Source organism: Hirundo rustica, chromosome 7, assembly GCF_015227805.2.
Source record: "Hirundo rustica isolate bHirRus1 chromosome 7, bHirRus1.pri.v3, whole genome shotgun sequence".
NCBI lineage: Eukaryota > Metazoa > Chordata > Aves > Passeriformes > Hirundinidae > Hirundo > Hirundo rustica.
The window spans coordinates 15,343,182-15,369,720 of record NC_053456.1 but is presented as its reverse complement, the minus strand read 5'-3'; the positions used below and the strand labels follow the sequence as shown (position 1 = coordinate 15,369,720).

Below are 26,539 nucleotides of genomic sequence, written 5' to 3'. Positions count from 1 at the left end.
AGAAAAGCTCAGTGAGGGCTAAAGGCTTCCTATAGAGCTCAGGACTGAGAAGGCAGAAAGAAGCAAATGCAGAGCTGTTCTAACATCAACACCTCTGTTTCCAGCAGAGGCTGGCTACATACCGTGCACATAACATTTCTGCAATACCGTGCACTTAACATTTCTTTCTCCTCACTGCAGTCCTACAGAAAAGTCTCCTGCAAGGAGCAAACTGGCAGACCACAGACCTACAGATGTAAGTGTCCTGAATCTTCCTAGAATAAACTATTGCACCATACCTGCAACATCCTCTTGCCTGAGGAGAAGAAAAAAGAGAAGACAAACCACTAGTCAGTTATTGCTTTAACACATGCCTGGAGGGGCCCTGGATACAGCTGCGATAGGAATTTGTATTCCAAGCAGGCTGGCTGGTTCTTCTACCTTCCAGCTCTCACACGTTTGCCTGATTAAAAAAAAAAAAAAAAAAAAAAAAAACACCACATAAAAAGAAGGATAAGCAGTGCATCAACCATCACACTCTTCTTGCCATACACATACACACTGCTTTCTCACCTGAAAGACAAGCCTTAGATGCGGCAGTTAAAGTGTAGCTTGAAGACCCTGAGGTTGCTCTGTAGCACCATCACAGCAGCTCACACCACCACAGGGCTGGGTCAGACAGACCTACACCTGCCAGACCTTCTCAACCTGTGAATCAGGTCAGCAGCATCTCAGCCAGAGGATGCAGGAGATGGAATATCCCATGCAGGATCCCATAGGAGTTACTTATTCTCAAGGACAGCTGCTGCCCTACCAAGCTCTGCAAGGAAATAGGGAAGGTACCAAGTCTATTCCATGCCCATAGGGCTGCATTGCTTGTTAGCACCTGTACAGTCAAGCTGAGAACTCCTGGTGAGGACAGGGCGCCTGCACCCCAGTGGGAGCTGCAGCCCAGAGGGGCTCCAAGCCCCAGGGAAGAGGATCCCACAACTGAGACGTACAACACTATTCCATTGCTACGCAATCTGCCCCCAGCAGCAAACCTGGCTGTGTTGTGACATTCACAGCGATTAGCACAGAGTGAAGAAGCTGTGGCTCAGATGCCGCCACCTGCCCAGCTCAAATTTCCACCAGTAAACAAGGGAGCGGAGCTTGGCTTCCACACACTGCCCCCCCCAGATGTACCCAGCTCACAAGTGTACTCGGACCACAAAGTGACCCCAGCACATCAGTGAACGGAGGTGTTAAAGAGCAATTCAAATCCAAGGAGAATGAAAGCGTTCCTGCCTAGAGGGTCTGTCACTGTGGCATCACCACATGCGCTGTCAGTTTGGCCATCGCCTGCACTCTCACCAGGCTGTGAATGACCTTGTAAAACCAGCCCGAAGTGAAAGCCATCTGTACCTCATCTCCACCCGGCTTTACAGCTATCAGTGGATCATCCTGCTGTAAAAATAAAAGTGATGTGGCCTAATGAAGCTGTAACAAGGGCCGTGAATCTTACAGTCAGCTTATACACAGGTGTGAAAATGCCAGCAGAAGCCCTGAATGACCCTGATCTGCAGTAAGTGACAACGGTAGCACAGATGTGACTGACACAGACACGGGGGTACTGCTGACAGGTGTGGCCGCCAGGGTGGAGGTCTGGCCATGGCACAGCCTTAGCTAACACTGCTGGGAACCCAGCCCCACAGCAGCAGAGAAAAATGTGCTGAGATTGCCCCTCTCCGGAGCAGTTTTGTCATGGAGTTGCAGAAGCGCCTGGACCAGCACGGGGGGTGTGCAGGAAGCAGTGGCTGCATAAGAAAGCCACAGGGCCTTTCGTACAGCTTTTGGGTAAGGCCTAGGTTGGCCAACTGCTAGTCACCATCACTGCTTCCCTCAGGAGCTCAGAGAGAGGGGTAAGAGGGGCAGGAAGGATGAAAGGAAGATGCACCCACAGGGAGCAGGGCAGGACTGATAGCAGCAGCCCATGCTGCCTGTCCTTCCCTCCATTCATACCTCCTGCATGCCAGCACAGCCAACTCTAATGCGCACCTGAAAACTGTCTCCCATCCTTACTGCAAGGACAGCTTGACAAAGGAACTGCTGAGCATCCAGACCTGATGGAGATGGAGAGGCACCTTCAGGTGCCAGGCTGTGGTCACAACAGGACAGCAGCTGCCACGTCTCTGTAGCTCTGGGTAGGAACGACGTCACCTGCCCCAGGTTAAATCCCTGCTGTTTACCAGCAGGGAAGTTTTCCCTTTATGTTTAATTCAGTTGGAGTTCTGGGATGGACGAAGGTTACAGCTTGATGCAATCCCTAGTTCTGCCAAAACAACTCTACAACAAAGGAGCTGAAGGGTGTTCTGCATCTCATAATGGCAATAAAACTACACTCTTGAAATTTTATTGTAGAAACATGAGCTAGGAAAAGCCCCGGGTGAACTGGCCAGGCTGGAATTCAAACCCAAACAAGTAATTAATGGATTTTGGCTTGGACTTATTGACACATAAAACAGAGGCCAAACCTGTCACTGTTGGAGTGACTGTACAGCTGCACTTGCTTGCAACTCTGCCAGCACCTTTTATTGCCACACAGCTTGCTCACAAGTGTTGGGATGTCAGCTGGAGCACTGCCACAGCCTGTACAAATGTCACATCACAAGAGCACAGGGCCAACACACACCGCAGCTTCTGCACACTCCAGTATGCATCAAAATCCTTTCTTTCAGCCTGAGCCCCATTGCAGCATGTGCTCCTCTAATGGCAGCGTGGCAGCTCATCACAGTCCTGTTCCAAACAGAAAAGAACAAGACCTTAAGAGCCTGGGTGTGCACATCATCCCACTGTTAGAGGAGCTTGGCTGTGGAGGTTATTTTAAGTGCGGCTTGGTGACACACTTAAAATAACAAGAGCTTGTAAATGTATGCACTGCAAGCTGACCTGATAATGTGTTGTCAGCCACACACAGCCTAAAATCACAGGGAGGAGAGATTAGACAACTGCAATTGCTATTGTTTTCTATGCCTTTGCAGGGTGCATATTTTGTTCTGTTTTTTATGATTAAAAGGACAGCACCTTTTCCAAATGAGACCTGAGTTCATACCAAGTTCCTCACTCGCAACTCTGGGACTTTTGATAAAAGCTTGAACAAGCAACTTAACAACAACGCAAAACAAACAGGTTTTAAAACCAATATACATTTCAAAATAAGTGTTTGTATCCCTTCAAAAAATTTAAAACTTTGAACAAGATCAGCAACATTGGTCTGAAACCAATTGAGTTCCTAAAACTGCTCCAACACCTGGTAGCTAAGTATAAACCTGTGTTTCAACAGCATGGAAACAGCCCTCCTTCCCCTAGATCAGTTCCAATAAACAAGTGGCCTCAAGGGCAGCCACACCAAGCCAAAGCACCCGAGGCCACCAGCAAGTTCAAGCTGAAGAGCAGAGGGTGTTGCTGGCCACAATTTGTCTACAAGAACAACACAGCTCCGAGATAGCTTGGCCATCGCAGAAATGATGTGGGTGCAACAGCCTGGTGTGCTGCTTTGCCACACAGTTAAGCATCACTGTTCCCTCTCAGCTTCAATATCCTCACTGCAGAACCACATTTTGTGCGCAAATCCAGAGGGTGACAACCAGCTTCTGTCCGAATCAAGACATCCTTGGCCACTCAGGTAAAAAAAAAAACAAACAAACACACAACCACCACAAGCATCCAAAAAAAAAAAAAAACCTCAGTGAGAAATAAACCTCTGTGAGGATGCATCAGCAAATTCCACCTACATCTCAGGATTACATTTGTGCCAGGGCTGGTCATCTCCATTCATCAGCTGTGGTGCTGAACTCCAGTACACACTGAACAGAGGAAGTATGAGGAGTGTATGGCTGCCTGAAATGACCCTTTATCTAAACAGACCACTGCCCTGCAAGAGAAATAGAGTAGCTCAGGTGTGTGCTCCTGCTCCCGACATGGAGGCGGATCTCGGGGTCAGCAGGATGCTGGACGAAGCCATGGGAGAGCTGGAATCCAACCACCAACTCATTCTGCACTGCAGCAAATGCCTCCCTCCATGCACACACGAGGTGAGCTGGGTACTCAAGGCTCATGTGTTTGACTTCACAAGGGACTTTCCCACCACTCTAAAGGCATTGAAGCACAGTTGCCAGACAAGGTGAGGAACTCTGGCACAGCAGACAGAAAATCCAGGGCTGTAGCTTGAGTGTACCAGGGACGCCTAAAATAAAGGGATTGCTCAGTGCTCGCCCCAGCAGAGCTGACCTGGCTGTGACCAGACAGTGCAGGGGCCACAGCAAAGAGCAGAGCATGGAGTCCCTATCGCTATCAAAGGATATCAACTTTTCTCCCTGGCAGATTCCCCAGACCCTGAAGCAGACGTAGTGTACAGTACAGTGGATCATGCAGCTCTGTTTCCCCAGCAGTGGAACTGGCAAGTCCCTGCCCTTGCTCCAACTCAAATTGTATTTTTTCATCACGTGGGCAACTGAAGCAGTTGTACTGCAGCATAAACAAGAGTAGAGAAACAAGTCTGGGTTAAAAGCAACAAGCTAAATCATGAGATGTTTAACAGCCTTTCACCAAAGAGGTCTACAGCCCATTCCTGAAGATCCAAACTGAAGGAACAGCAATTTAAATTGATCTTCATGATGGGAGAAAAGGTACAGGAGAATTACATGGCAAGACCTGGAAAGTTTGGCCACCAGTGTAGGATCTGAGGGCAATCAGCACAGCTCCATCTGGTCTTAGGCAGATTGGCCTTTAGTACAAAAATAAGAGTAGAGGATTTGGAGTGAGTGAAACAAGTATAAAATATCAACACATAGCAAGGAGACAAGAACTACACAATTATTTCAAAACGTGTAATTTCTTAGTCCATCTTCTGTTCTTGATATTTTTTACTGAAACATATCTGCAATCAGAAGAAAAGGTTCCCAGATTTGTCCTTCAGTATGTGCTGAGAACTCTTCCATGTCCTGACAGGGCTACGAAAATTTCTTCTGAAGGCACTACAAAACCGTCACTCCGTATAGCAATCTCTCAGGGCTCAGGACTGGAGAAGAAACAGAGACTCAAGGTGAGAAGCTGCCAAATACTCCCAGACTCGATGCATGGCAGGAACCTGGAAAACGTCAAGGAGTGGCACCCAGCCAGGCTGGTAGAGCAGCCAAAACCCCCAACCTGTGTCACTGGTCTGACATCTCCACGCAGGCGCTGTTATGTGGGGATGGTGACATTTGTCCCCTCAGCTCCTCCTAGAAATGCGATCCCTGCTGTGCTGAGAAGTACCCCTCAACTGAGGTGTGGGAAGGGGCAATTGTTCAACGAACTTTACCTAACAAAAAACAGCTGTAGAAAGACAGCAACAAAAGGACAAATGCTACTATCTGCTGGGTACAAACAGTAAGAATTGTGGAAATATTATTCTATAAAACTATACAGCCAACAATCTACTATAAATTCCCCCAAACTATACAGGAGTCACTAGATGTCATCTGCCCATTCCGTGAGGAGAACACCACAATAAGAAAGACAAGCCTCAGGGAGTCATGTAAGCAGAGTTTTGATGTGGAGCTGTGGGGCTGAATTCTGCCTCCCATGAGAAATCCACAGCCCAGCTGCACAGGAAGACAGGAGGCTGACACAGTGACACAGGGCTTCCCCACATCTTTGCTCCTCACTCCCTGCCCAAACTCTGGAGGCATTCAGGAAATACTCCAGGATTTTCTCAACTCAGCTCTGCCTTTCATCTTTCAGACTCAACGGCTCCTTTTGACAAAGCAAGAGCAGCCAAGCAAAGACCCCAATGAAAGGATGGACAGCTAAGATGTCCCAGCATCCCACCTGGGCCTGGTCAATCCCAGCTCCATCCTAACACTCCAAGTAGAGTTGGAGAGGCTGCCTGGGGGCGTGGGTGGCTGGGGAGCCAGCCCTTCCTCCCTGCCGCTCGCCCAGGGAACATGCTCTGTATCTCATTTCCCCAAGCAAAAGCCTTTGAAGCCAAAGGCGCCACCAGGATGCTCTATGCTGGCAGCGGCGCGCCGCCCAGGCCGCCAGCCCCAGCATGTCTCGCCACAGAGCGCTCCCGAACCGCCACCCCAGCCCCACGGGATCACAAGGGCGGGACCGTGGCGAGCCCCGCGAGGAGGCCCGGGGGGAGCGAGGTGCCTCTTCGGGGCACGAGCACGGCTATGGGGCGGAGGGGCCGGGGAGGCAGCGGGGGAAACCACGGGCCCTACGCCCCAGTGGGGGAACTCTGAGAGTGCAACCCGGGGAAGACACACGGAGAGCAAAGCCCCACTCCAGAGAGGGGCAACGCCGCCGTACTCACCACCCGCCCGGGCCCGCCGGACCCGCCGCCGCCGTTACCATGGGGAGCCGGCGGGCCCACGTGACTACAGCTCCCGGCAGCCACCGCGTCGCGGGGTGTACTGCCCCCTGGCGGCGCGGCGGAGCCTGGCTCCGGGAGCCGTAGGGAAATGCGCGGTTACAGAAGCAACGGGCATGTTTTTTAGGGCCGGCTTCCCCCGGAGGGCACCCCGGGTAAAGACGGCCGGGCAGAGTCCCCCTCAGGCGGACAGCGCGGGTTCCAAGGAATGTCGGGCCGGAGCCTGAGGGCGAAGGAAGCGTCGGTGGCGTCCCGGGATGCCCGGGCGTCACCGCTCAGCGCCGCTACACGGCGGCTGCTGGCTGGGCTCCGCGCGGCTGGGCAGAGCTGCGAGGAGGCCGAGGATCAGCTCGCAGTGCCGGGCAGAAGGCGACCGGGGATTGACATCGGCCAGCGCGGCCAGCCTCTCGGTGGCTTTGAGGGACAGCAGGACCTGCACAGCCAAGAGAGAGACAGGAGTAACCCACCAGCTTGACCCTTGTCCCCACAATTCTGTCAGGTCCCCCAAAGTAGCCGAAGTCCCCGTGCAGCACCTGCTGGATCCCAGGGTGCTGGCTGAGGGCTCGCAGTGCCTCGAGGGCTCCCTCCCGCACGATCTCCCGCGGGTCCTGGCTGGTCACCCGCAGCAGGAGGTCGGGGACCCTGTTCTGGATCAGCATGTCCCGCAGCTCCGCCCCGCGCTGGCCCACGTTGCTCAGGGCCAGGGCCGCGTTGCAGCACGTTTTGGCCTGCGTGTCGCTCAGCAGCCGGGTCAGCGTGGGCACGGCCCTGCCCAGGGTCCCAGCCGGGCAAGACGCGTGGCAGGCGGCGTTGCCCACCGCAAAGGTGGCTGCCCTGCGCACGCAGCTCTCCGGGTCCGACAGGCACTCCAGCAGCCTCTCCAGCCAACCGGGCTGGCTCTGCAGCGCTGGGGAAAAGCTGTGGCGGAGCAGGTTGCCCAGCAAGTTGCAGGTTCTGGCCCGTATCAGGTGTTGCTTGTGGCTGAGCAGGTAGGTCAGTGGCTGGTCAGCCACATCTGAGTCCCTTAGGACCCTCTGGAGAAAGGGCAGGTGCTCTGAAGAGGCCCGCGCCACGTGGGTCAAGAGAGACAGGAGGTCACTCGTGAGTATGACATTGTCTGAGAACAAGACAGACTTCAAGAAGGCAATAATGTGCTCCGAGGCAGCAGCTTCCCTCACCACTTGGTCTATGACCTGTGTATCAGACACCACAAGTTGGCACAAGAGGCCCATGGGGAGCTCGGTGAACGAGAAGGGCAGATGGCAGGCACAGACCTAAGGCAAAAGGACAGACAGCATTGCTGAGTGCACTGCACTCACGTGTGAGCTGAGCCAAGCCAAGCAGCAGCTGAAGGCAGCCAGCAGGTCAGCACAAGCTTAGCAGCCAGTCAAACTTCTCCAAGGGCTGCATAGCACCCAAATGACATCCTTGTTGTGGGCAGGAACTGCCAACATGACGTGAAGTGGTGCCATCCATTGAGGACTGCAAGGTAGGGAGGCATCACCACAGTATGGGGGGAAGGAGGAACACAGGGCCAAGAGAGTACCTGCAGCAGCTGGGAAGGGATCTGGGTATCTCTCACAGCCTCCACAATCAGTGCTAAGGTGTCTTTATCCACATCCAGGGCAAAAGGGAAAGAGAGGAGCTGGCAGACCTGGATGACCACATCTGGGACAACCTCATGGTCCCCATCCTTTCCTGCTTGCCTGAATTTGTGAAAGAGAGAGGACTTAATACAGAGGTGATCAGAAAAAACTCAGGGCAAGGGGCAAAGGGCATTCCCCATGCCAGGCACTCTGCAAGTGCCATGTCAGGAACTTCTCAGCCCTGGTGTGCTCATTCAGCAGCTGAGCTCTGCCCACTTCAGCCCTTGCCATAACTCACATCTGTGCCAAGCATGCCATGAAGCCAGGGGACAGCAGTCTCTTCAGTGTCACCATGAGGACACCGTGGGACTGGGTGAGCTGAGGCAGACACTGGTGAGACTCACGAGTGAAGGCACTGAGGGCGAGGCTGAGGAATAACAGAGTTCCTGCAGGGGAAACAGCAGGCAGAAGGGCAAAGCTAGAGAAGGCTGTAATGTCCCTTGACTTCTGTCTGTGCTACCTCGAGGCTGCTCCAGGGTGGTTTCTGTGATTCCCTGCCCAAAACCAGAAAATCTCCACCCAGGTGGACATTCCCTGTAGCATAGACACCCTTTTTTGTTCTTCCACAGCCAGCTCAGCTGAGCTGATGCCAACTAGGCACAGCTTGGACCAGCTTAGCCCTCTTTTCCCAGAAGACACTGCAATTCTTCAGAAAAACCACCTGAGTCCTCTGGCCTCAGGGAACAGATGTGGACAGGGACAAACATGGGCAAGTCTGAGGGCAGGATGCGAAGCAGGGTCCAAGACAGATGCCCTGCTGTCCCACAGCTCCTACCTCGAGGGGAGAGAAGGTTCCAGTCTGGTTCTGCCCTGTTGGTGCCCACATGAAGTACCACAGCAACACAATGCCAGACCAGGCTCCATAACTCTGAGGAAGCAAAGCCTTGCTCCAAGATCACATCCTCCTAGAGGCAGAGAAGCAGATGTCAGAGGCCTACATGGTCCTCCATGGCTTCCCAGGGTTCTGATACCTGGCTCTGCCAGTCCCAGGGTCCTGTGAAGGTCAGGACTAGACAGACATGGGCCAGGGTCTGCCACACCTTTTAACAGTGTCAGTCCCAGGGCATCTCTGCCCTCCTTCACTCCAGTGTGCCCACAGATCACCCCTCCCTGCCCACCACTCTCCCATCAACCCTGCAGGGACATAAAGCGACTTTCATGGGGTTGCATAGCTCAGCCAGAACTGCAAAGTTCCCTGGTTTCCCTCAGCCTCGTTACCATCTGCATTCAGGCCTTTTTTGCCTTCACACCTTTTGGCAAGGACCAGGCAAAGGAGATGGCCAGACTGGTACCTGTTCAAGGAGTTTCAGCAGGAGGAAAAAGAACCCATCATAGAGACCAGCGCCCATTGGCAGGGGGAGCTGCAGCTGTAAGAGAGTGGGAGACTGTCTGGAGCTAGGTGCTGGGCTTGAGGGCAGCAGCATCACACTTGCACCCTTCTGAGTCCATCTTTGCACACTTCCACAGTGGGGGTACATGGATCCCCAGCTCCTCTGTCCCCATCCCATACCTCAGCAGGTACTGTCAGCGCATTTGTTACCCCTGGTAGGATAGTTTCTCTCTTGAGCTCCAAAGCTACCCCATGCTGACTGAGCTGTGCCAGGAGAAATGCTGCAGCACCCTGTGGGACAAGGAGAGTTCAGCATCTTTGGGACTTTCCCATCTGCTCAGTCACTATTGACCCTTCATCCCTTGGCCTCATCCCACTCTGAGTGAGGAAGAGTAAGGCCCAAATGGGATGCAGGGCTCTGAAAGGCTCTCAGTAGTGGCTCTGGCAGGGGGGTGGCTTACCACAAGGGACACAACAGGAGACTGGGTGATGAGATCCACAGCCAGGGTAACCACCTCCTCACACCTGAAATGAAGGGACCAGGAGAGAAGCACTATGTTCCCACAGCTTTACATCATGCAGAATAGCAGCATCCAAATACCCACAAGGCTGGGAAGCAGCCATGTTTCAGGAGGAGCCCTGGTTCACAGCATCTCCTTGTCTTCACTAGGTCATCCTCACCACATCCCCAGCACCACACTGCCCAGCATTCTGCTAGTATGTCTGGATCGGAGGGATCAGTGGGACCAGGTTCCCAGCTCTGGGAAGTGTGCAGGACAGAGGGCTGTTCAGGGCAGGGCATGTTCCTCTCCTACCCATGAGTGAAAGTGTGCGCTTACCTGGGAGGGGATGCCTGAAGCTGTGGGGTGAGCAGGGCCAGCAGGTACAGAGAGGCTTCACAGACTGCCTCCTGGGTCACCTCCCCCACAGGGACCTACCAAAGAAACAGGAGTCATAGCAGGGGAGAAGGAGGTGTTTCTGGGCCCCAGAGAACTGCACTCTTCAGATTAGACTCCCCTAAATTCCTTCCCCCACACAGATTCATCTGGCTAGTGCTCAGATGAATGCATCCTGCTTGCCCACATTCCTACCCCCCCCACCAGGGCTGTGGTCAGTCCTACCTCACCCTTCAAGAGCTGCATGAGGGAACCCCACAGTGGTTGGCTCCTTCCCAGGTGCTGGCACAGGTTTGGGCAGGCATGGCAGCCAGCATAGAGGATCTGCAAGGCAGAGGGGAGAGATGCCTACCAGCACCCTGTAGGCAGGTTCCAGCCCATGGCTACCACAAGCTCATTTATTCAACAATTCCCACAGTTCCCTCTTCCTCATGCTCCTAATTCCAGAGCAAAGGCCCATGCACCTCTGGGCAGAGCCAGATAAAAGGATGAGGCCATTACCTTCAGGACGTTCAAGGAGCAGCCTGGGTGCTCCAGTCTCCCCAGCAGTCTTGCAAGCTGCTGGCTCTCTCCTTCCATAAGCTTTTCAGCTACTGCATGAGCAACCTGCAGAAATCAGCCTGTTTTGCACTCTGGGCACCTGAAGCACTGCACAGACTAGAGAAGTTCAATGCTAACAACAGTTTAATGATAGAAAGCATCTGCTTCCTACCTCTTGCCTCCATCTACTGAAGGATGCCTATCTGCCATGACCAAGCATGGCTTTGATGAACAGTCCCAGGGTTGAGATGAGCAGGATAAGATTCTTCCTCTGCTTCCCCCCTTGTTGACTCAGTTAAAAATCAAATATAAACCTGTGATTTTTTTTCCCTCTTACTGCCCCTTCAATTTCCGATTTCCTACAGTTCATATAACTGTAATAAAAGAATTCTTCATGTTTTCCATGCATTGCCTAGTTCTTTACTTAGCCCATTCCACAGTTTTCAAATCCTAAGTTTGAGTCTCTTAATTGATTAAAGGATCCTTACATTCCTAAGGTCAGCTGTTGGCTGGGGAGGTGCAGCCCACAAATATGAGCCCTGCAGCCAGTAAAGCTAGAGAATCCCAGCCCTCCACTCTACTGTTGAGAAAAAGATCCTCCTGGAAAGGGCTGCTGCCTCTGTGGAGACCACACCTCTTCACCCTGTACAGAGAGCTGGTCTGACCTGCTGCTTGGCTTCCCGACAGCTGCTCCTCTCCAGGGGGATGCTGCATGCAGCAGCCAATGCAGCCAGGAAGAGCCCTGCCACACATGGGCTCTGGTCATGGGCTGACTTGCCCTCCACTGCTGCACCTGCACAGGGACAGAGCTTGGGAGTCATTGTGCTAAAGGTGCTGAGGGGTAGCAGGACGGGGTTGGATGGCAAGAGAGTAAAAGTCAGGCTTGTGACATGAGGAGGGTGCAATCTGGGATTGAGGTAGTAGAGCACAAGTTAGCAGGGGTCTGGAGAGGTAAGTTCCAGCCATCTCTTCTGGCCAACAGCACAACGGCCATCAGTGGTCTGATGGAGCCCAAGAGAAGGAAGAAAAAAACCCAGGAAAAGGTGGCAAGCTAGCTACCACTGCTACCTCGAAGAGTAGGTTGCTCTGAGATGGATCCCTGAAGAAGTCTGTTCAGCAGGGGCTGATGCTCCTCTTGCAGCCTGGTGTAGAAGTGTGCAGCGACAGAGGGGTCTTTCAAGTCCAGGCTCTCACAGAGCTGGGTGAAGCACTGGGGAAGACACAGGAGTTGCCATCACTGCAGACTGAGTTTGAGAGGGAGGAGAAGGAGAGCACAGGAAGAAGCTGTGGGAGGACAGCAGAGATGGGAGAAGGACTTGTGCTGGAACTTCAGGGACTTCTAAATGTCCACTCCATCCAGGTTACTGTATGGGACCCACATCTGGCTGCATGCTGCCAAAGTGAGGGGTACGCATGGAAGCACGTGTCCCTCCTCACCTCTATCACAGCCTGGCAGAGTATGCCCAACAGCTATTTTTGCTCTTGCTGACTCTGGTGCTAAAACATGCAGCTAGAAAACAAAGGCTAAAAGATACCAAGCCACATGTGAATCATACTCCAATGCTGACAACCTGCTATGCTCACAATCCCAGGAGCAGAACTTTTGGCAGCAGAGACAGGGGCATATCTGGTGAAGTGACACTTTCTGTGCCAGGGTGTGTACAAGGGGCTGCACCTGCCATTGGCTCAGCTGGTAAGGCCAGCAAAGGTGCCCCCTCAGAGACCTTTTTATATGCAATTCCCCACAAAAACCCCAATGGATGAGGAAGCCTGCCCTGACAAGAACACATCAGACCCCATAGTTAAGAGCAGCATCCTCAGGCTGTGTTCCCCCAACATACGCAGACAACCCCATAGCTTCTGACCCTGGGGGCAGAGAGCGGAGGAGGAAGATAGGGGCACCCTTACCAGGAGGCTTTGCTGGCAGAGTCTCATCTCACTGTCGACTGGTGCAGCCAGCAGCTCCGGCAGCACGGCCAGGAAGCAGTCAGCACTCTCCTGAATGGCCTGCAGGCTGGGGGGAGGCAACAGGGGCAGATGAGTGCAGAGAAACATGGCCCTCTGCTGTGAGGACAGGCCCACATGGCCCTGGCTAATGGAGCAGGCCGCACACACTCACACTGTGAGCTGCTGTCAGCAGGCAGCACAACTGGACTTGCCAACTGTGCCTTTCTTTTAATTAGTCCCATTCAAGAAAAGTGCTCCTCTGTGTGCAGGTCTTCCCCACAGAGAAAACTCCAGCTGCAGAGTATGAACACCACCCTTCCACCTACTGCTGGGTCCCCAAAGTGGCAACACGAGACCTCAGGGAACAGAAGGTCGTCCCTACCTGTCCTCCTGCCCACTCTCCTCCAGGCCACATTCAATGCTGAAATAAACTTTGGTCACCATGAGGAGGTCTGTCAGCACAGCGATACACCAGGGCTGCTGCAGAATCCAGAAAGAAACCACAAATGGGGATTGTCTGCTGGCCATCCCCACACTACTATGACAGGATCCTTCCCTACAAGAACCTCCACCTTCTCAAGAGTGCCTAGAAGAGGAGCCTGTGAGCCACATCCAGCAGGACACCAGGGCCTCCTCAGCACCAGCATTTTTCAGGGCTGGAAGGCGCCCATATTTCTCTGGGGTTCTACACCCACCTGCTTGGTGACACCACTTTCCAGGATGTGTTTGGCCAGACACAGCAGGGACAGGGGCACATTCAACTCTCGGCAGAAGTGGTCCAGCAGCTCAGCATCACACCGGGTAGACAGGAGGTTGCCCATAACACGAAGCACAGAACGAAGATGGGAGGCTCCCTCCAGCATCCCTTCCAGCACCTGGACACAGAGAAGCCACAAGAACTTATAATGAGCAGCAGTTCTGGTGTCTCCACCCATCATGGAGCAGCCCTTCAACCCATTCAGGCAGGAGACAACAGAGGAACAGATAACTCCTGGAAAGCAAAGGATCATCTTGCTGGCTGAAGATTCTCCATATGTTTCCAACCTAATGCTGACAAAGAAGGCAGCATCCAAGTCTCCAGTTTTAGTTGCCTGGGCCAGCCATCACTTACCTGCTGAGCAGAGCCTGCCAGGCAGTCCTGCATACGGTGCTGGAAGGCCGGGTCCCTCAGGAGGCTCAGAGGCACGCTCAGCTGCATGGCTGAGGGCTCAGTGTCCTCAATCAAGTGCTGCCACTCCTCATCGCTCTCCAGCTCCTAGCCACGGAGGAGAGAGGACTGGTGACATAGACCCTGCCAGTCCCAGGGTCTCTGTACCAGCCCCTGGCGACTGGGCCCTGATGTCCTCACTCAAGACACCATCTTACCTCACTCTCCAGGTCCATGGCCTCAATGCTCTGCCTGCCCCAGGGCTCTGCCCTGCCAGCACCAGGCTGTGGAGGGGAACCTGCTCCAGGAAACTCCCACTCAAAGTCTCGAGAGAGGCTGTGTTGCCTGAGCAAGGAAAGAGTACAGTCAGTGAAAGACCTTTCCTTTCCCTCTTCCTCCTGTCCCAGCCTCTGCCTCCCTCACCCTGGATTAGGAGGAGACTCCTCAAACTCCCACTCTGCTCTGCTGCTCTTGCCTTGCAGGAGACATGGATTCTTCTCATTGGAGGCAGCCAATGGCTCCCTCTTCTCAGAGGCTGCCTTCCATGATGCTGTTCTGGGTCTATGCGTGGGATGTCCATTGACAGAATCCTTCACAGATGGATCACCTGCCTTCAGTTGTCCCTGGTGATGGCAGAGAAGTTTGGTCAGGGCAGGGTTACTCAACCAGATGAGTCCACTAGACTCCACAACCACGAGCACCTCACATCCTGCTTTGTGTCTGCTGACATTGCAGCCTGACCCAAGTACTCATGTGTTTTATCCCAGGGCCCACTTCAGTGCCCCTCCTTTGCCTCAACATATCCAGGGGAACACTACACATTTTTCCTACCTTTTTTTGTGTCTCTTCAACCATCTTCTGCTGGGCTTTTCTCAGGATCCTGGACTGGCTGCTCCTGGGGGCCATGGAATGGACTTGCTGCTCCTTCAGGGCCTGCAGCTCTGGGGACAGCTTGGTGGTGAAGGGGTTTGAAATCCCATGTTCTTCTGTGTCATCAATCACTGGGGAGGCAAGAGAACTTCAGCAGCAGCTCTCTCTTGGGACACAGAGAGTGATCTCTCTTGAGATCCCAGGGGAATCCTAAGGGACCCAGAGCAAGACCAGGAGCAGGAGCCAGGAGTCAGTGCTTGGAAAAAGCTGAGAGGAGAGAGGCATAGACCAGGATAGTAAAAATACCAGGGCAGGGGGGTTCTCTGAGTCTCCAGACAGTAGTAGAAGGAAACAGACCTGGACAGTTTTGGAAAAGGAGTAAGTACTCACCAGTAACCCGTCCAGCAACGAAGGGGTGAGAAAGCAGCTCTGGCCATGACAGGCGCTGGTGGGGGTCCTTCATTAGCAATCCCTGAAGGAAGCTCTGCAGAGCAGCAGGATCACTGACACATGTTCAGCACCCACCAGTGAGCATAGTGTACCCACCAGTCTCCCCTACTGAGAGCACGCAGGAGGCCTGCCTTTCCTGCCTAGCTCTAGGAAAGGAGTAGCTCTAGTGCTTAGGGCAGGTGGGAGGACATTTCCCATCACAGCCCAATAAATCACTCCTCTGCTGTTGCACCCAGTTTCCCAGCTTATGGACAGCAGACATTTGGTAACAGTGATAAGGATTGCCCAGTGATAAGGATTTGCCAGCTCTCATTGTTTTTCTGTGTTCTGAAGTCCCTGTTAGGGGACATAAAAGCTAAGAGTGACCCACCAGGGCAGCAGGCAAGGCCAAAACTGCATTAACAGATCTCACCCTGCAGAGAGGGCCTCGGCCCTTACCTTGAACACTGGGCTCATGGTCATGGGCCATTTGACAGGGTCCTTGATGATGAGGCTGACAAGCTGGAAGATGCTGTTGGTGTAGAAGGGAGGAGTGCCCACAAACAGCTCATACAGGATGCAGCCCACAGACCACAGGTCTGCTGTGTGGTCATACGGCCGTTCTTCCACCAGCTCAGGGGACATGTACAGCGGGGTGCCCTTGATGGACGTCAGCACCATGGTGTGGATGCTCATGGCACGGGCAAACCTGCTCAGAGCAAAGCACAGATCACAAGTTCAGGCTGAAACATCTGTTGCAGCTCCCAGGATGTTCCCTATAAGTTTACCAATACTACTTCCCATCTGGAGGACAAAATCTCCCCTCTCTGCTTAACATCTAGATATGCACAGAATCCAGGCCCCCTTCAGCACTCCACCACTCCTCTACAGCATCCAGGAAACCCCTTGCTTGCTCCAAGGCCAAGCATCCCACTCACCCAAAGTCACAGAGCTTGACAACACCATCTTTGCCCAGCAGGATGTTCTGGGGTTTCATGTCACGGTGTAGGATGCGGTGGGAGTGCAGGTAATAGAGAGCAGAGATGAGCTGGGCAGCTATGGTCTGGACCTGCTGGAGACACAGAAGCCTCACCCTGTGTCACACGGTGCCACCCACTGGCACAACCACGGGGTCCAGGTCCCTTACGGCCTGGCTGCCACACTACTTCTACTTTTGTCGTGTTTGGGCCAGGGACCAACCCCAGCTGTGGGCCAGCAGCTTCTTGGAGTGGGCCAATAGCCAAGGCAGCAGTCTGGTGCTGTGGCCCTTATAAAGAGAAACTGAGGTCTCTGCAGGACCCCAATGTTCCACAGTGCCAACCTGGCCCCCTCTCCATGCTTTACAGAAGCTCTGCCAGGTAAAGCCCCAGAAGCACCCTCACCCTCCTGACATCTCCTGGCTCACAGCAGAGACCCTCTGCCTGCAGGCACACAAGTCCTGTTTTCTCCAGCCTGCAGCAAACACTGCATGGCCACTGCCATGATAGACACCTGGTCCTCAGGCAAACTCCCATCATCCTCCAGGATCTGGAAGAGCTCTCCCTCTGCGTAGTCAGTCACTACCACCACCTGGAGGGAAGAGCAGCATGGTGAGATCAGGCCCTGGGGACCAGCACAGAGCAGGGTAAGAAATCCGAGGGAGGTGTTGGGGTGTCATCATGCAAAGTCCATCAGCTTGGGCTAGGACTTGGAATGGAAGAGAGTTCCCATGGCTGCACTGCAGCAAGGACCTGGCACTTGGCAGAGGTCTTGTAGCTGTCCATATCTCAGACAGCAAGCAGAAATAAGGGAAGAGGAAAGGACAGGACAAACCCAGAATGGTACTTCCAAGCCCAGTGGGTAGAATCACTCCCTTGAGCGTGTTTTGAATCTGCTGTCTAGTGACTTTATTTCCTGTTTCCATGTACTATAGAAGAGTCTTCAATCCTCTCTCAATCATATTCTATCCATGAGAGTTTAAATCAGTGAAAAGCCAGTCTCTGAAGAGACTGATGAGTGAAGAGTCTCATTCAGTCAGCCTGTGATCTCAAACCACTCCTCCTGCATCACATAGCCCCTGGTCAGCTCCTTCCCCTCTGGATATGACCTAGTGCAGGCCACACAGGTGCTGGCTCCCCACACGGCACGTACTAAAGGGCTCTGAAAAACACTAACCAGACCCTGGGGTGAAGTCACCAACATCTCCTAAGAAAGATGTCCCTACAACAGCAGGGGACAGCCCTTGTTCCCCTGCTTCTGTCAAGCAAAAGCCTTTGCCTGGAGTAGTCCCCTTCACCTCCTTAGCAGTCTCAAAGCTGTCAAGCATCTGGATGATGTTGGGGTGATGGAGGTTTCTCACAATCTCAATTTCCCGTTGCAGGCTCTTCAGCTCCTTCTCAGACCGCCCCACCTTGGGGATGAACTTCAAGGCCACCACCTTTCAAAGCAGAAAAAGCTGGGATCAGACCAGGCTCCTGGTCAGACCCATCCTGGCAAAGGCTGCTTTTGACCCAAACAGGACTCAGTACTTTCCAGCTGAACACAGACAAGAGAACAATGAGACATTTATTCACTGGGCCCCTTGGACCCAGGGCTCTCCCCAGGCCCTTGCACATCAATACTGGTGCTCACACTTCTTTTCACACTGGCATTTAAAGCAAAGAAATTTAATCAGTGAACACAGGTAAAAGCAGGACTTCAGAAACGTGGGACAGGACCTCAAGACGCTGGTAAACAGCAGGCCTAACAGGAGCCAGGAGTGTGCCCTGGAAATGAGGAACACTGGCAGCACCCTGAGCTGTACCAACAGGCAGCAAGGTGGTTGGCCTTTATTTCTAATCTTGTTCACCATGGCAGGAACATTGTGGCCAGGTTTTTTGGCCCAGAAAGACTTCAATAGGCTGGAATGGGTATAACAGAGAGACCCATGATGGTGAGAGGACTGAAACATGTGGGACGATGATACGGGGATTACAAATTGAAACAGAGGGAGGTTCAACTTGATAAGAGAAAACACATTCATCCTAGTAATAGTCAGGCACCAGCTGTGGGGTGTTTGTCTTGGGGGTTTCAGAGGATCTAAATTTAGTGCTGGCTCTCCTTTGAGGTCTTGTGGCTGCTCCTGATGTCCCTTGACTACAGATACCTTAGTGCGAGCCGGAGCGGGGCAGGGATGTCAGCAGAATGAACGCCAAGTCCCCAAATCCTGGCAGAGCCTCAGAACACAAGAGGCACCAGAAATCAGCCCCGGCCACACACGGCGGAGCCCCAACGCCCTCCCCTCACCTGGGCGCTGTGCTTCCGGCGCCCCTTGTACACGCGCCCAAAGGACCCTTCGCCGATCATTTCCAGGACGTGGTAGTTCTCCATCCTCCGGGACGGTGCCGCTGAGCTGCCGAGGCAAAGAGGCCAGTGAGGAGCAGCGTTCCCCCTTCCACGGCCACCTCCCCTCCCGCGGGGCCGCACCCGGCGCCCGTTCCCCTGGACGAGGGTCGTCCCCCCCGCCCCAGGCTTTGTTCCCGCCCGCCAGCTCGAAGGCGGGACGAGCCCCGAGCGCCGGTGGCAGCAATGCCGCTGCGGGATGAACCTCGCCGCGCTCCGCTCCCGCCCCGGGCCCGCCGCCGAGGCGTCTCCGGGCAACGGGCTGCCCGCTTCCGTTTCCGGAGCGAGCGCCGAGATGGCGGCGGCCGGGGAGGAAGCGGAGGCGACGGACTGGTAAGAGCCCCTGTACCTTCCCCGGCCTCCGCACCCTCCCACGCGCCCGCACCTTTCCCAGTCCCCGCACCCCCCGCCCCCCGGGCCCGTCTGACCCCCGCCTGGTCGGTTCCCGCAGGGCGCTGCCGCCGGAGGTGGAGGTGCTGGAGTCCATCTACCTGGAGGAGCTGCAGGTGGCGCGGGGCCTGGGCAGGTACGTCCCGCGTTCCCCATCCCCGGCCCGGCCCCACGCCGCCCTCCTCACCCCGACCTGCCCCTTCTCCAGGTGGGAGCCCTGGGAGATCAGCATCACCCTGCACCCTGCCACTGCCCAGGACCAGGACTCGCAGTACGTCCGCTTCACCCTGGTGCTCTCCGTGCCCCCTCAGGTAGGCTGCCCGCGCCCCCCGCGCCCCTGCATCTCTGGGCTTTGGGCCTCTGCACCTTCCTTGTTGTGTTTCGGGTGTTTCTCTTTTATCCTAGTATCCTGATAAAGCACCGGAGATCTCCATCAGGAATCCGCGGGGGCTGTCAGATGAGCAGATTCAAAAGTGAGTGCCGGGAGGGTGGGGAATGGTGATTCTTTCGTCCAGAGATCCACGAATTAGAGATGGACAAGCCTTCTCTTAATTCATGTGACTTCTCATGTCTGGTTAACAGATGGATACAGGTCCCTAAATCACTTTGTCCTAGATCTCTCAGGAGCCACTGGTGCTGAATTTGACACAGAGGGGTTCACCTTCTGGTTGTTTCCCTGTGGTCCCCTGAAATGTTACTTGAATCTCCGGGGCCTTGAAAATTGCTGGTCCTGCCCTGACAGAGGTGGGACTTATCCAAGTCCTTGGGCAGCCCGTTTTTGCCTTTGTGCCTCGGTCCTTGGCACAGTGGAACGTGCGCAGAGACCTTGGTGCCTGACAGCAGTGCGAGGGGATGCGGCTCCCAACAGGCTTGCTCAGGGGCTGCTTTCAGATGAACAAAAACCAAAGAGTGCGGGGTGAGGTCAAGCTGAGGCCATCAGCAGACCTGCTCCTGCAAGTCCTATCATGACAAAGGCTTCCTGTGCACTGGCTTATGGAGAGCTAGGACAGCACGTGAATATGTGTGTGCATGTGTGCCTGTCCTGTGCTCCAAGCAAAGCCTGAAGGCCAGTGCTCTCTTTCTTCCTCTTGTTGTCGTGGCAGGATGGCAGGTATGTGGGACAGTGAAAAGATGTAGCTAAATTTGTGTTAAGGATTTCTGCTGCTTTGCTGTAGGATTTCCCAGACCCTCAGAAGTGTTGCTGAAGCCAGGCTGGGGACAGAGGTGCTCTATGAACTGATCGAGGTGAGAGCGAGGAGATTGGGTGTGACCAGCCACAGACACTGATCCCTGACTGCCCAAGGGATGGGACATCCCTGAGCCCATGGGCAGGCCAGTGAGTAAAACGTTTGCTTTTATGCTTTCACAGAAGGGAAAGGAGATCCTCACTGACAACAATATTCCTCAAGGACAGTGTGTAATCTGCCTCTATGGATTCCAGGTAGGCGTGTGTCTCCTGACCCCGCAAACTGACTGGGAAGTGAGGCAAAAGAACAGGAAGCCTGACGCTGAGATATCAGCGTGGGACCAAGATGCAACCCAGCAGCCCCCTGCCTCCCATTCTGCACAGGGCCCTTCCTAGTGCAATACATGCTGCTCTTCCCATCAGCCTCTAGATAATCATCTACAGAAAATGGGTATGGGGCAGTGAGAGATGCTGGAGCATCTCCAAAGAAGCTTAGGCTCTGGGGCTGGTTGATGGTGCATTTCATGTGTTGGCTACACCTCACCTGGAGCTCAGCACACAGGTGGTCAAGAGTGACTAGAACATATCCATGCAGGTGCTGAGGTCTGTGGGGACAGGGGAGCAGGCCTTACCAGGATTGCAAGGAAAATCAGCACCTGCCTAGGAAAGAGAACCCATTAGGTGGGAAGACTGGTGGTTACACAGGAACACATGCAGAGAAATCAGTCATAAAATCTTTGCATCTTGACATTAGGAGTGTTTCTAACATTTGAAGCAAGAAGCAGCATCCCAGTAATTGCTGAGGGAGTGGAGATGCAGCCCAGCAGAAGATGTAGGGTGGCTCTGCGAGCACTATCACTACTTCCCCATGATAACACTGACATGGAGGTGAAAACCCAGCTCAGCTGGGTTACACAACCCTTTACTTAGAAATTCTTCAAAGATGCCCTTTTCTTTTGATAGGAGAAGGAAGCCTTCACAAAGACCCAGTGCTACCACTACTTCCACTCCCACTGTCTGGCCCGCTATGCCCAGCACATGGAGGAAGAGATCCTCATGCAGCAGGAGGAGAGAGAGCAGCACCTAGAACCATCCCCCAAACAGGTACTGGGCCTCCTCCCTGCACAGACCCTTCTAACATCTGTATCACCCACTTTGGGACAAGGAGCCTGTGCTGAGAATCAGCAGGGATTAGACTAAGTTATCTCCAAGGGCCCTTTCTGACCAAACAAGTTGGTTTATTGGATCTCTGCTCAGTGCCTGCTGTGTGAGGGGGTAAAGGAGTTGCATTTTTAGACTTCTTCAACCATAGATGTTAGAAAAGAGAGCTCCTTCCCTAGTCCTTGAACTGTGGGGGGTTGCAGCAGGGTAAACACAATCACCTGTGTTTTGGGGTGATAAAACCTGCCTAGCACATGTTGGAACAGTTGCCAGCTGCAGAGCAAACAGCACAGCTGAGTATGGGACAAATAAAAGGTTTCTTCCTACAAACCCGTTCAAAGAGGTGCTGCCTAGATGACACACCCCACTTTGAAACAGAAAAAAATAGATCCTAAGCTGAGTGCTGAAGCCATATGTGTTGACAGGGGTGCTTTGTAAAACAGTCAGCTGCTGGAGCACAAATCCCAGCATGCCTCATGTGGAGACACCTTCCATAGCAGTTGTTGAGGCACATGCTATTTTCATGCTGCTGGAACCCCTCTGGGCTTCCTTACCTTGGCAGAAGAGTGAAGACCACCCTGTTCCACTTCCAGGGTGGGGTTATGGGGCAGTGCATGAGCTGGATCACAGTCAGGGTTTGCTGTCATCTCTTGCCTCCCCACAGGAAGTTGGTGTGCAGTGCCCTGTCTGTCGGGAGACCCTGGTCTACGACCTCTGTGCTCTGAAGGCAGCGCCGCCTCCGCAGCACCCTCTGGTAAGACATGGGGGCTCACCTGCCCAGCTGTGCCTTCCCACTGGGACATTGTAAGGGGTGAATGCATGCACGCTCTCTCTCAGGTTCTCCTAGATGTCCCATCCAAAGGGCAGCTCACAGAGCGCAGGTTCAGTTATATAGCCCTGAGCTGAGCAGATGTGCTGAGGGAGAGGTGATTCTGCCACAGAGAACATCCCTGCACTCTCTGGGATACAATCAGGTCAGGAGAGTGACCTGATGGCAGCTGCTCTGCATTCCATTCCACAGCAGGATGGCCCAAGGCAGTCACTGCAGAAATAGTGGGTCTGCACTGGGATGTTCGCTTTCTGTCCAGGGATTTCCCATGCAATCTGTAGGCCTGGTCGGTGTGGCAGAAGGAAGCAGGTTGCCTGGCACTATGCAAAGCAGGGTTTGGGGAGTAGCTCCCAGCCCTGCCACTGCCTATCCACACTAGGTGTTGAGAGAGCCCTTACCCTGCCTTGCTTTCTTCTGCTCAGGAGCCATACAGACCAGATGCCAAAGTGCTGCAGCACCAGGAAGAACTGCGCCTCATTTTCAAGAGACAGCAAGAGAAAGGGGGAATCATCGACCCCGAGGCAGAGAGGAACCGATATTTCATCAGCCTCCAGGCGGTACGGCACTGGGGGCAGAGAGCTGCTGATGGGGCTCTGGGCTGCAGGACCAGGCACTGGTCATCTGCTGTGGGACACCCCTGTCCTTTTCTTAACCGGTGGTTTTTCTTTCAGCCTCCAGCTGCTGTGGATCCAGGCCAAGCAGCCACTGCCTCCGAGCTGTCGGTGAGTGCCCGTGCTGCAGACGTGCCCCTGCCACCCAGCCAAGCCTCGGCTTCCGAGCCAGCTGGGGCGTCAGAGGCCAGGGTGGAACCCGGGCGGCCTGAGAGGTCTACTGTGCCCAGAGAGCAACTGAGCAAGAGGGAGAGGCATAGAGGGGAGAGGCCAGGCTCCAGAGGCCGGGGCAGGCAGCTGTGCGGTGGCTCGCAGGAACCAGGAGAGGAAGCCTGTCATCCACTCCATGGCTCCAGGGGGCCCAGGGTGTTCAGCCAGAGACCAGAGCGTAGACCCGCTGGACGGCACAGCCAGGAGTTTTCAAAGCCTCATAGTAGAAGCAGGGCTGTTCCCTTGGCTGAAAGAAAAGAATTGTGCCATGAAGATCCTTCACCAGCAAAAGAAACTGTGGACTTGAAAGAGGAGCACCATGACGTGGAGAAATGGAGCACAGAGGAGGGGACTGAGGCTCGGGGCAGGAAAAAGGAGAACCTGATGTACAACCGCAGTGACCACAAAGCTGCCCCCAACTGGCAGGGCCACCATAGGCCCTGGGATTGTGGAAGATGGGAGAGGTCCAGAGTTCAGGACCGTGGTTCCTACCCCAGAGCACCAAGAGGGCGAGGGGTGTTCAGGCCCAGTGGACATCGAGAAGCCCATCTTGAGAAAGAGAGTGGCTCCTAGCAGGAATGATGAGGGGCTGGGCTGGGGGAAAAAAGGGCTGTTTCTGGGGAGAACAATGAAGGCTCTGATGAAGCAGTAGCAAGCAGATACTGTACACCCCCTGGAAGGGAGGAGGCAGATGGCACATGGGACAGCTTGGGGCAGGCAGTGTCACCAGGGTATGTGCAGTGTGAAGCATCCTGGCATGAACAGCTGGCTGTTACCAGCACTGGAGAAGTGGAATCTTGACAGATCATAGCCTTGGTCTCAGTGGACCCAGAGGACAGAGGTAGCTTTGGGGACCTGCAGCCATTGTCCCTATAGGTGAAATGCCAAGAAATGTGCACACCTACAGAACAAAGGGACTGAGCCCAGCATGGTGCCATGGCAGAGCCAAAGTGTGGCAAGACCTTCCCTGGAAGCCAGTGGAGCTGTGGTGGTGCCAGGGCAGTATCTTGGAGCTCAGCTCCACCTGCTCTGTGCCCCTCCCCCATTCTTTCTCAGAGCACCTTCAACTGTTGGGATTAGCCAGGCAAGTCCTTACTACACAGGACATTGCCAAGTCCCAGCCAGGAGATCCAAGTTAAGCTTAAGTCAGCACATTGGCAGGTCATGGCTGTCTGGTGGCTAGGGCATCATCTTGGCTCCTGCTTCTCCAGGAAGCCCATATTTAGCTGGAGCTCCTGCCCTGTCTTTCAGCTGCTTTTGTGCAGGCTGAAGCTGATGGGGGAACCTCGGAAAAGCGTACTCTGCTTTGTAACCTGTGTGTGTCAGAATCCCCCTCCAAGACCAGGCTATCTCTTAGCACTTGTGACAACCCAGAAGTGAAGACATGCTCCAGTATTTTGGATACTGCTACCCTCCTGTAATCTTCAAGCTGATACTGCTTATATGAGGATTTGCTGTCTAAACTAACTTGGTGCAGTTACGTCTGCTGCTGCTCCACAGATGTAAATAGTGTCCCAATCCAAAGCCATGAAGAGTGATCCCAAGCCTCTGAAGTGAGGCAATGCTATTAAATTAATTCATTGGGTCTTCTCCAGAGCCTGCTCCCTTTGTTTCCTCTGCCCTCTTGCTCCTGTTTGTTGCTTTCTGGAGCAAAGGTGTTGATCCCTGGTATTTCTCAATTCCTTTCCTGTTCCCTACAACCAGGGGTGAGGCTGAGACCTTCCCCTGGCACTCCTGGGTGGCAGAAAGGCTCCCTGCTTTGCCTGGCTTAGTGTAAGCTCTCTGCCTCACCTGGACAATACTGATTCCTTCACACTTGTTTGTGCCTTGTCCACCACCTCCTGTGCCCACACGTGGGTTGTTGTCTTCCTCCTGCTAAGTGCAAAAAGAGCAGTGCTACAATGGACTTGCAAGAACTTCATGTGAGATCCCCAGGAAACCAATGACTGTGTGCCAGGAGGGCATTTGCCAGTGCACACATCTGTCTGTGTGAGCTTTGGCACATGAAAGTTGCACTGACCCCTTCCTTGACTGAGAACTCATCTGCTGCCCTGCTTACTCCATGCCTGGTCTTGACCTGAAGAGCTTGGCTTAATCTGTTGCCCAAGAACCTTCTGTGCTTAAATTTCCAACACTGGTCTATTTTCAGCCCTAATGCTCTAAAATCATTCTTTTTTCTCCCTCCTTGGCCTGAGCCTACACTACCTGTCCTGGGCTGGGTGATCTGAGAGACAGATGTGTCCTCCTGTGGATGAAGGCTGAGCACTCGTGCCCTGAAGAGAGCTCTAATTTTTCTTCAGTGCTCCCTCTGTTCTTGTTCAGCTGGTTTCTGAGGGAAGGGCCTGCCCACACTTGGGCAAAAAGGCGCAAACTTTACCTGACGTTGGTGATTGTTCTGCTGCCTCCTGCCTTCACTGATGAAACTGCTATGCCTCAAGGAAGGCATTTGATTGTGTCCTGGAAGAAACATGGAAGATCTCTGCTTGTCACGGCAGCTGAAGTTCCTTGGCTTCCTCTGGTGAGCCAGGATTATTCTCAGGAAGAAAGTTGCTGTGCCATGGTTGGAGCATGGGAATTCAGCCAATTGAAATCAGTGAGGACTTGTATAACTTCAATCAAATGCCAGATGCGTTAGTGGGAAGGGATTTTTCCCTAGGAATAGTGCTTTTGGAAGGGCCCTCTCTGACTCACTGCTGTCAGCCTGGAGCAGATGGCATTTTGCAACAGTATGTGGAAATGAATTTGGGATAAACAAACCAAACCTCCAGGTCAGAGGGGAGGAAGAGAGCCTGCATGCTGACCTGGGTCCCCTTGCTTGCTGTCCACCTCTGTCACTCACCTACCTCACAAGGCTGTTGTGAGATTTTACTGGCAAAAGCTCTCAGGCTGGGCAGGAAGGCACTGGCAGCATCTGTAGCATTAACACTATTAAAAGCAAGCAGCAAGAGATGTTGCGTGTGGTGGCATCAGGTCTGTCTGGATCTCCCCCAAACACTCCCCATTCTTCCAGACAGCTGTAGGACATTTGCCTCTCACTCACGGGCCAGTTTTGACCCCCAGCTCTGAGGGAAGAGGCTGGATCTGAGCAGCCAGCACCTGTGGGATAGCCAAACACAGGGTTTGAGATGCCAACCAGCAGCATCCTGATCCTTCACTTGTAAAAACATTTGTGCAAGTCTGGGGTTGCATTAAGCAGTGCCTGTTTACACCAAAATTCATCCAGATGTCATTGACTGTGCCCCTGTGTATTGCCATGTGCTCTTCGTTATGCCCTTGGACCCACAGGGCAGAGCCTAGAGGAGGGCTAAACAGTGCCCTGAAATTTGCATTTGGCTTGGAATCCACTTCCCCACTCCAAGCAAGGTGATGCAACCCCCAAAACTGACCACATTAACATAGGACTGGCTCTGGGGAAACTGAGTTTCAAGATTTTGAAAGAGGGACTGAAAGGGGAGAGCTCTTGGGAAGATAAGCTGTAACTGCCCTCATACAGCTCCAGGGCCCCACATCTCCTCTGGTGGGAAGGACAGTCATGCCCACCTAGGAACAATATCCAAGTAGATCTGTGGCTTGGCATTGTAACTCAGCAGGACCAGTGGCACCAGCCTGGAGCC

The 26,539-nt window shown here is 53.7% G+C and overlaps 2 protein-coding genes across 4 annotated transcripts; one reads left to right on the top strand and one right to left on the bottom strand.

The window, feature by feature from the left end:
• Positions 1-19: 19 nt before the first annotated feature.
• Positions 20-18,771, bottom strand: STK36 (serine/threonine kinase 36). 3 transcript variants are annotated; one of them, XM_040069286.1, is made up of 28 exons: positions 18,443-18,589; positions 17,454-17,594; positions 16,670-16,747; positions 16,117-16,247; positions 15,638-15,887; positions 15,140-15,233; positions 14,711-14,880; positions 14,303-14,502; positions 14,098-14,224; positions 13,844-13,987; positions 13,428-13,607; positions 13,115-13,212; positions 12,694-12,799; positions 11,854-11,995; positions 11,451-11,578; positions 10,747-10,851; positions 10,471-10,569; positions 10,189-10,283; positions 9,811-9,874; positions 9,530-9,640; positions 9,312-9,386; positions 8,795-8,924; positions 8,258-8,405; positions 7,920-8,079; positions 6,907-7,647; positions 6,317-6,806; positions 553-799; positions 20-442 (listed from the first exon to the last, which is right to left on the bottom strand). In XM_040069286.1, the coding sequence occupies exons 1-26, from the start codon at positions 18,524-18,526 to the stop codon at positions 6,642-6,644; spliced, it is 3,966 nt and encodes a 1,321-aa protein (XP_039925220.1). In that variant the 5' UTR covers positions 18,527-18,589; the 3' UTR covers positions 20-442; positions 553-799; positions 6,317-6,641. The 3 variants fall into 3 exon arrangements, with proteins under 3 accessions (XP_039925220.1, XP_058277290.1, XP_039925222.1); XM_058421307.1 differs by lacking the exons at positions 20-442; positions 553-799 and adding exons at positions 3,011-5,038; positions 18,744-18,771 and having other exon boundaries at positions 18,443-18,548; XM_040069288.2 differs by lacking the exons at positions 20-442; positions 553-799 and adding an exon at positions 3,011-5,038.
• Positions 18,772-18,818: 47 nt separating this feature from the next.
• On the top strand, positions 18,819-25,870 carry RNF25 (ring finger protein 25). Its single transcript, XM_040069970.1, has 10 exons — positions 18,819-18,871; positions 18,990-19,064; positions 19,137-19,239; positions 19,334-19,401; positions 20,104-20,173; positions 20,298-20,369; positions 21,078-21,218; positions 21,940-22,029; positions 22,527-22,661; positions 22,776-25,870. Exons 1-10 carry the CDS (start codon positions 18,834-18,836, stop codon positions 23,496-23,498), a joined length of 1,515 nt encoding a protein of 504 aa, XP_039925904.1. The 5' UTR covers positions 18,819-18,833; the 3' UTR covers positions 23,499-25,870.
• Positions 25,871-26,539: the final 669 nt, after the last annotated feature.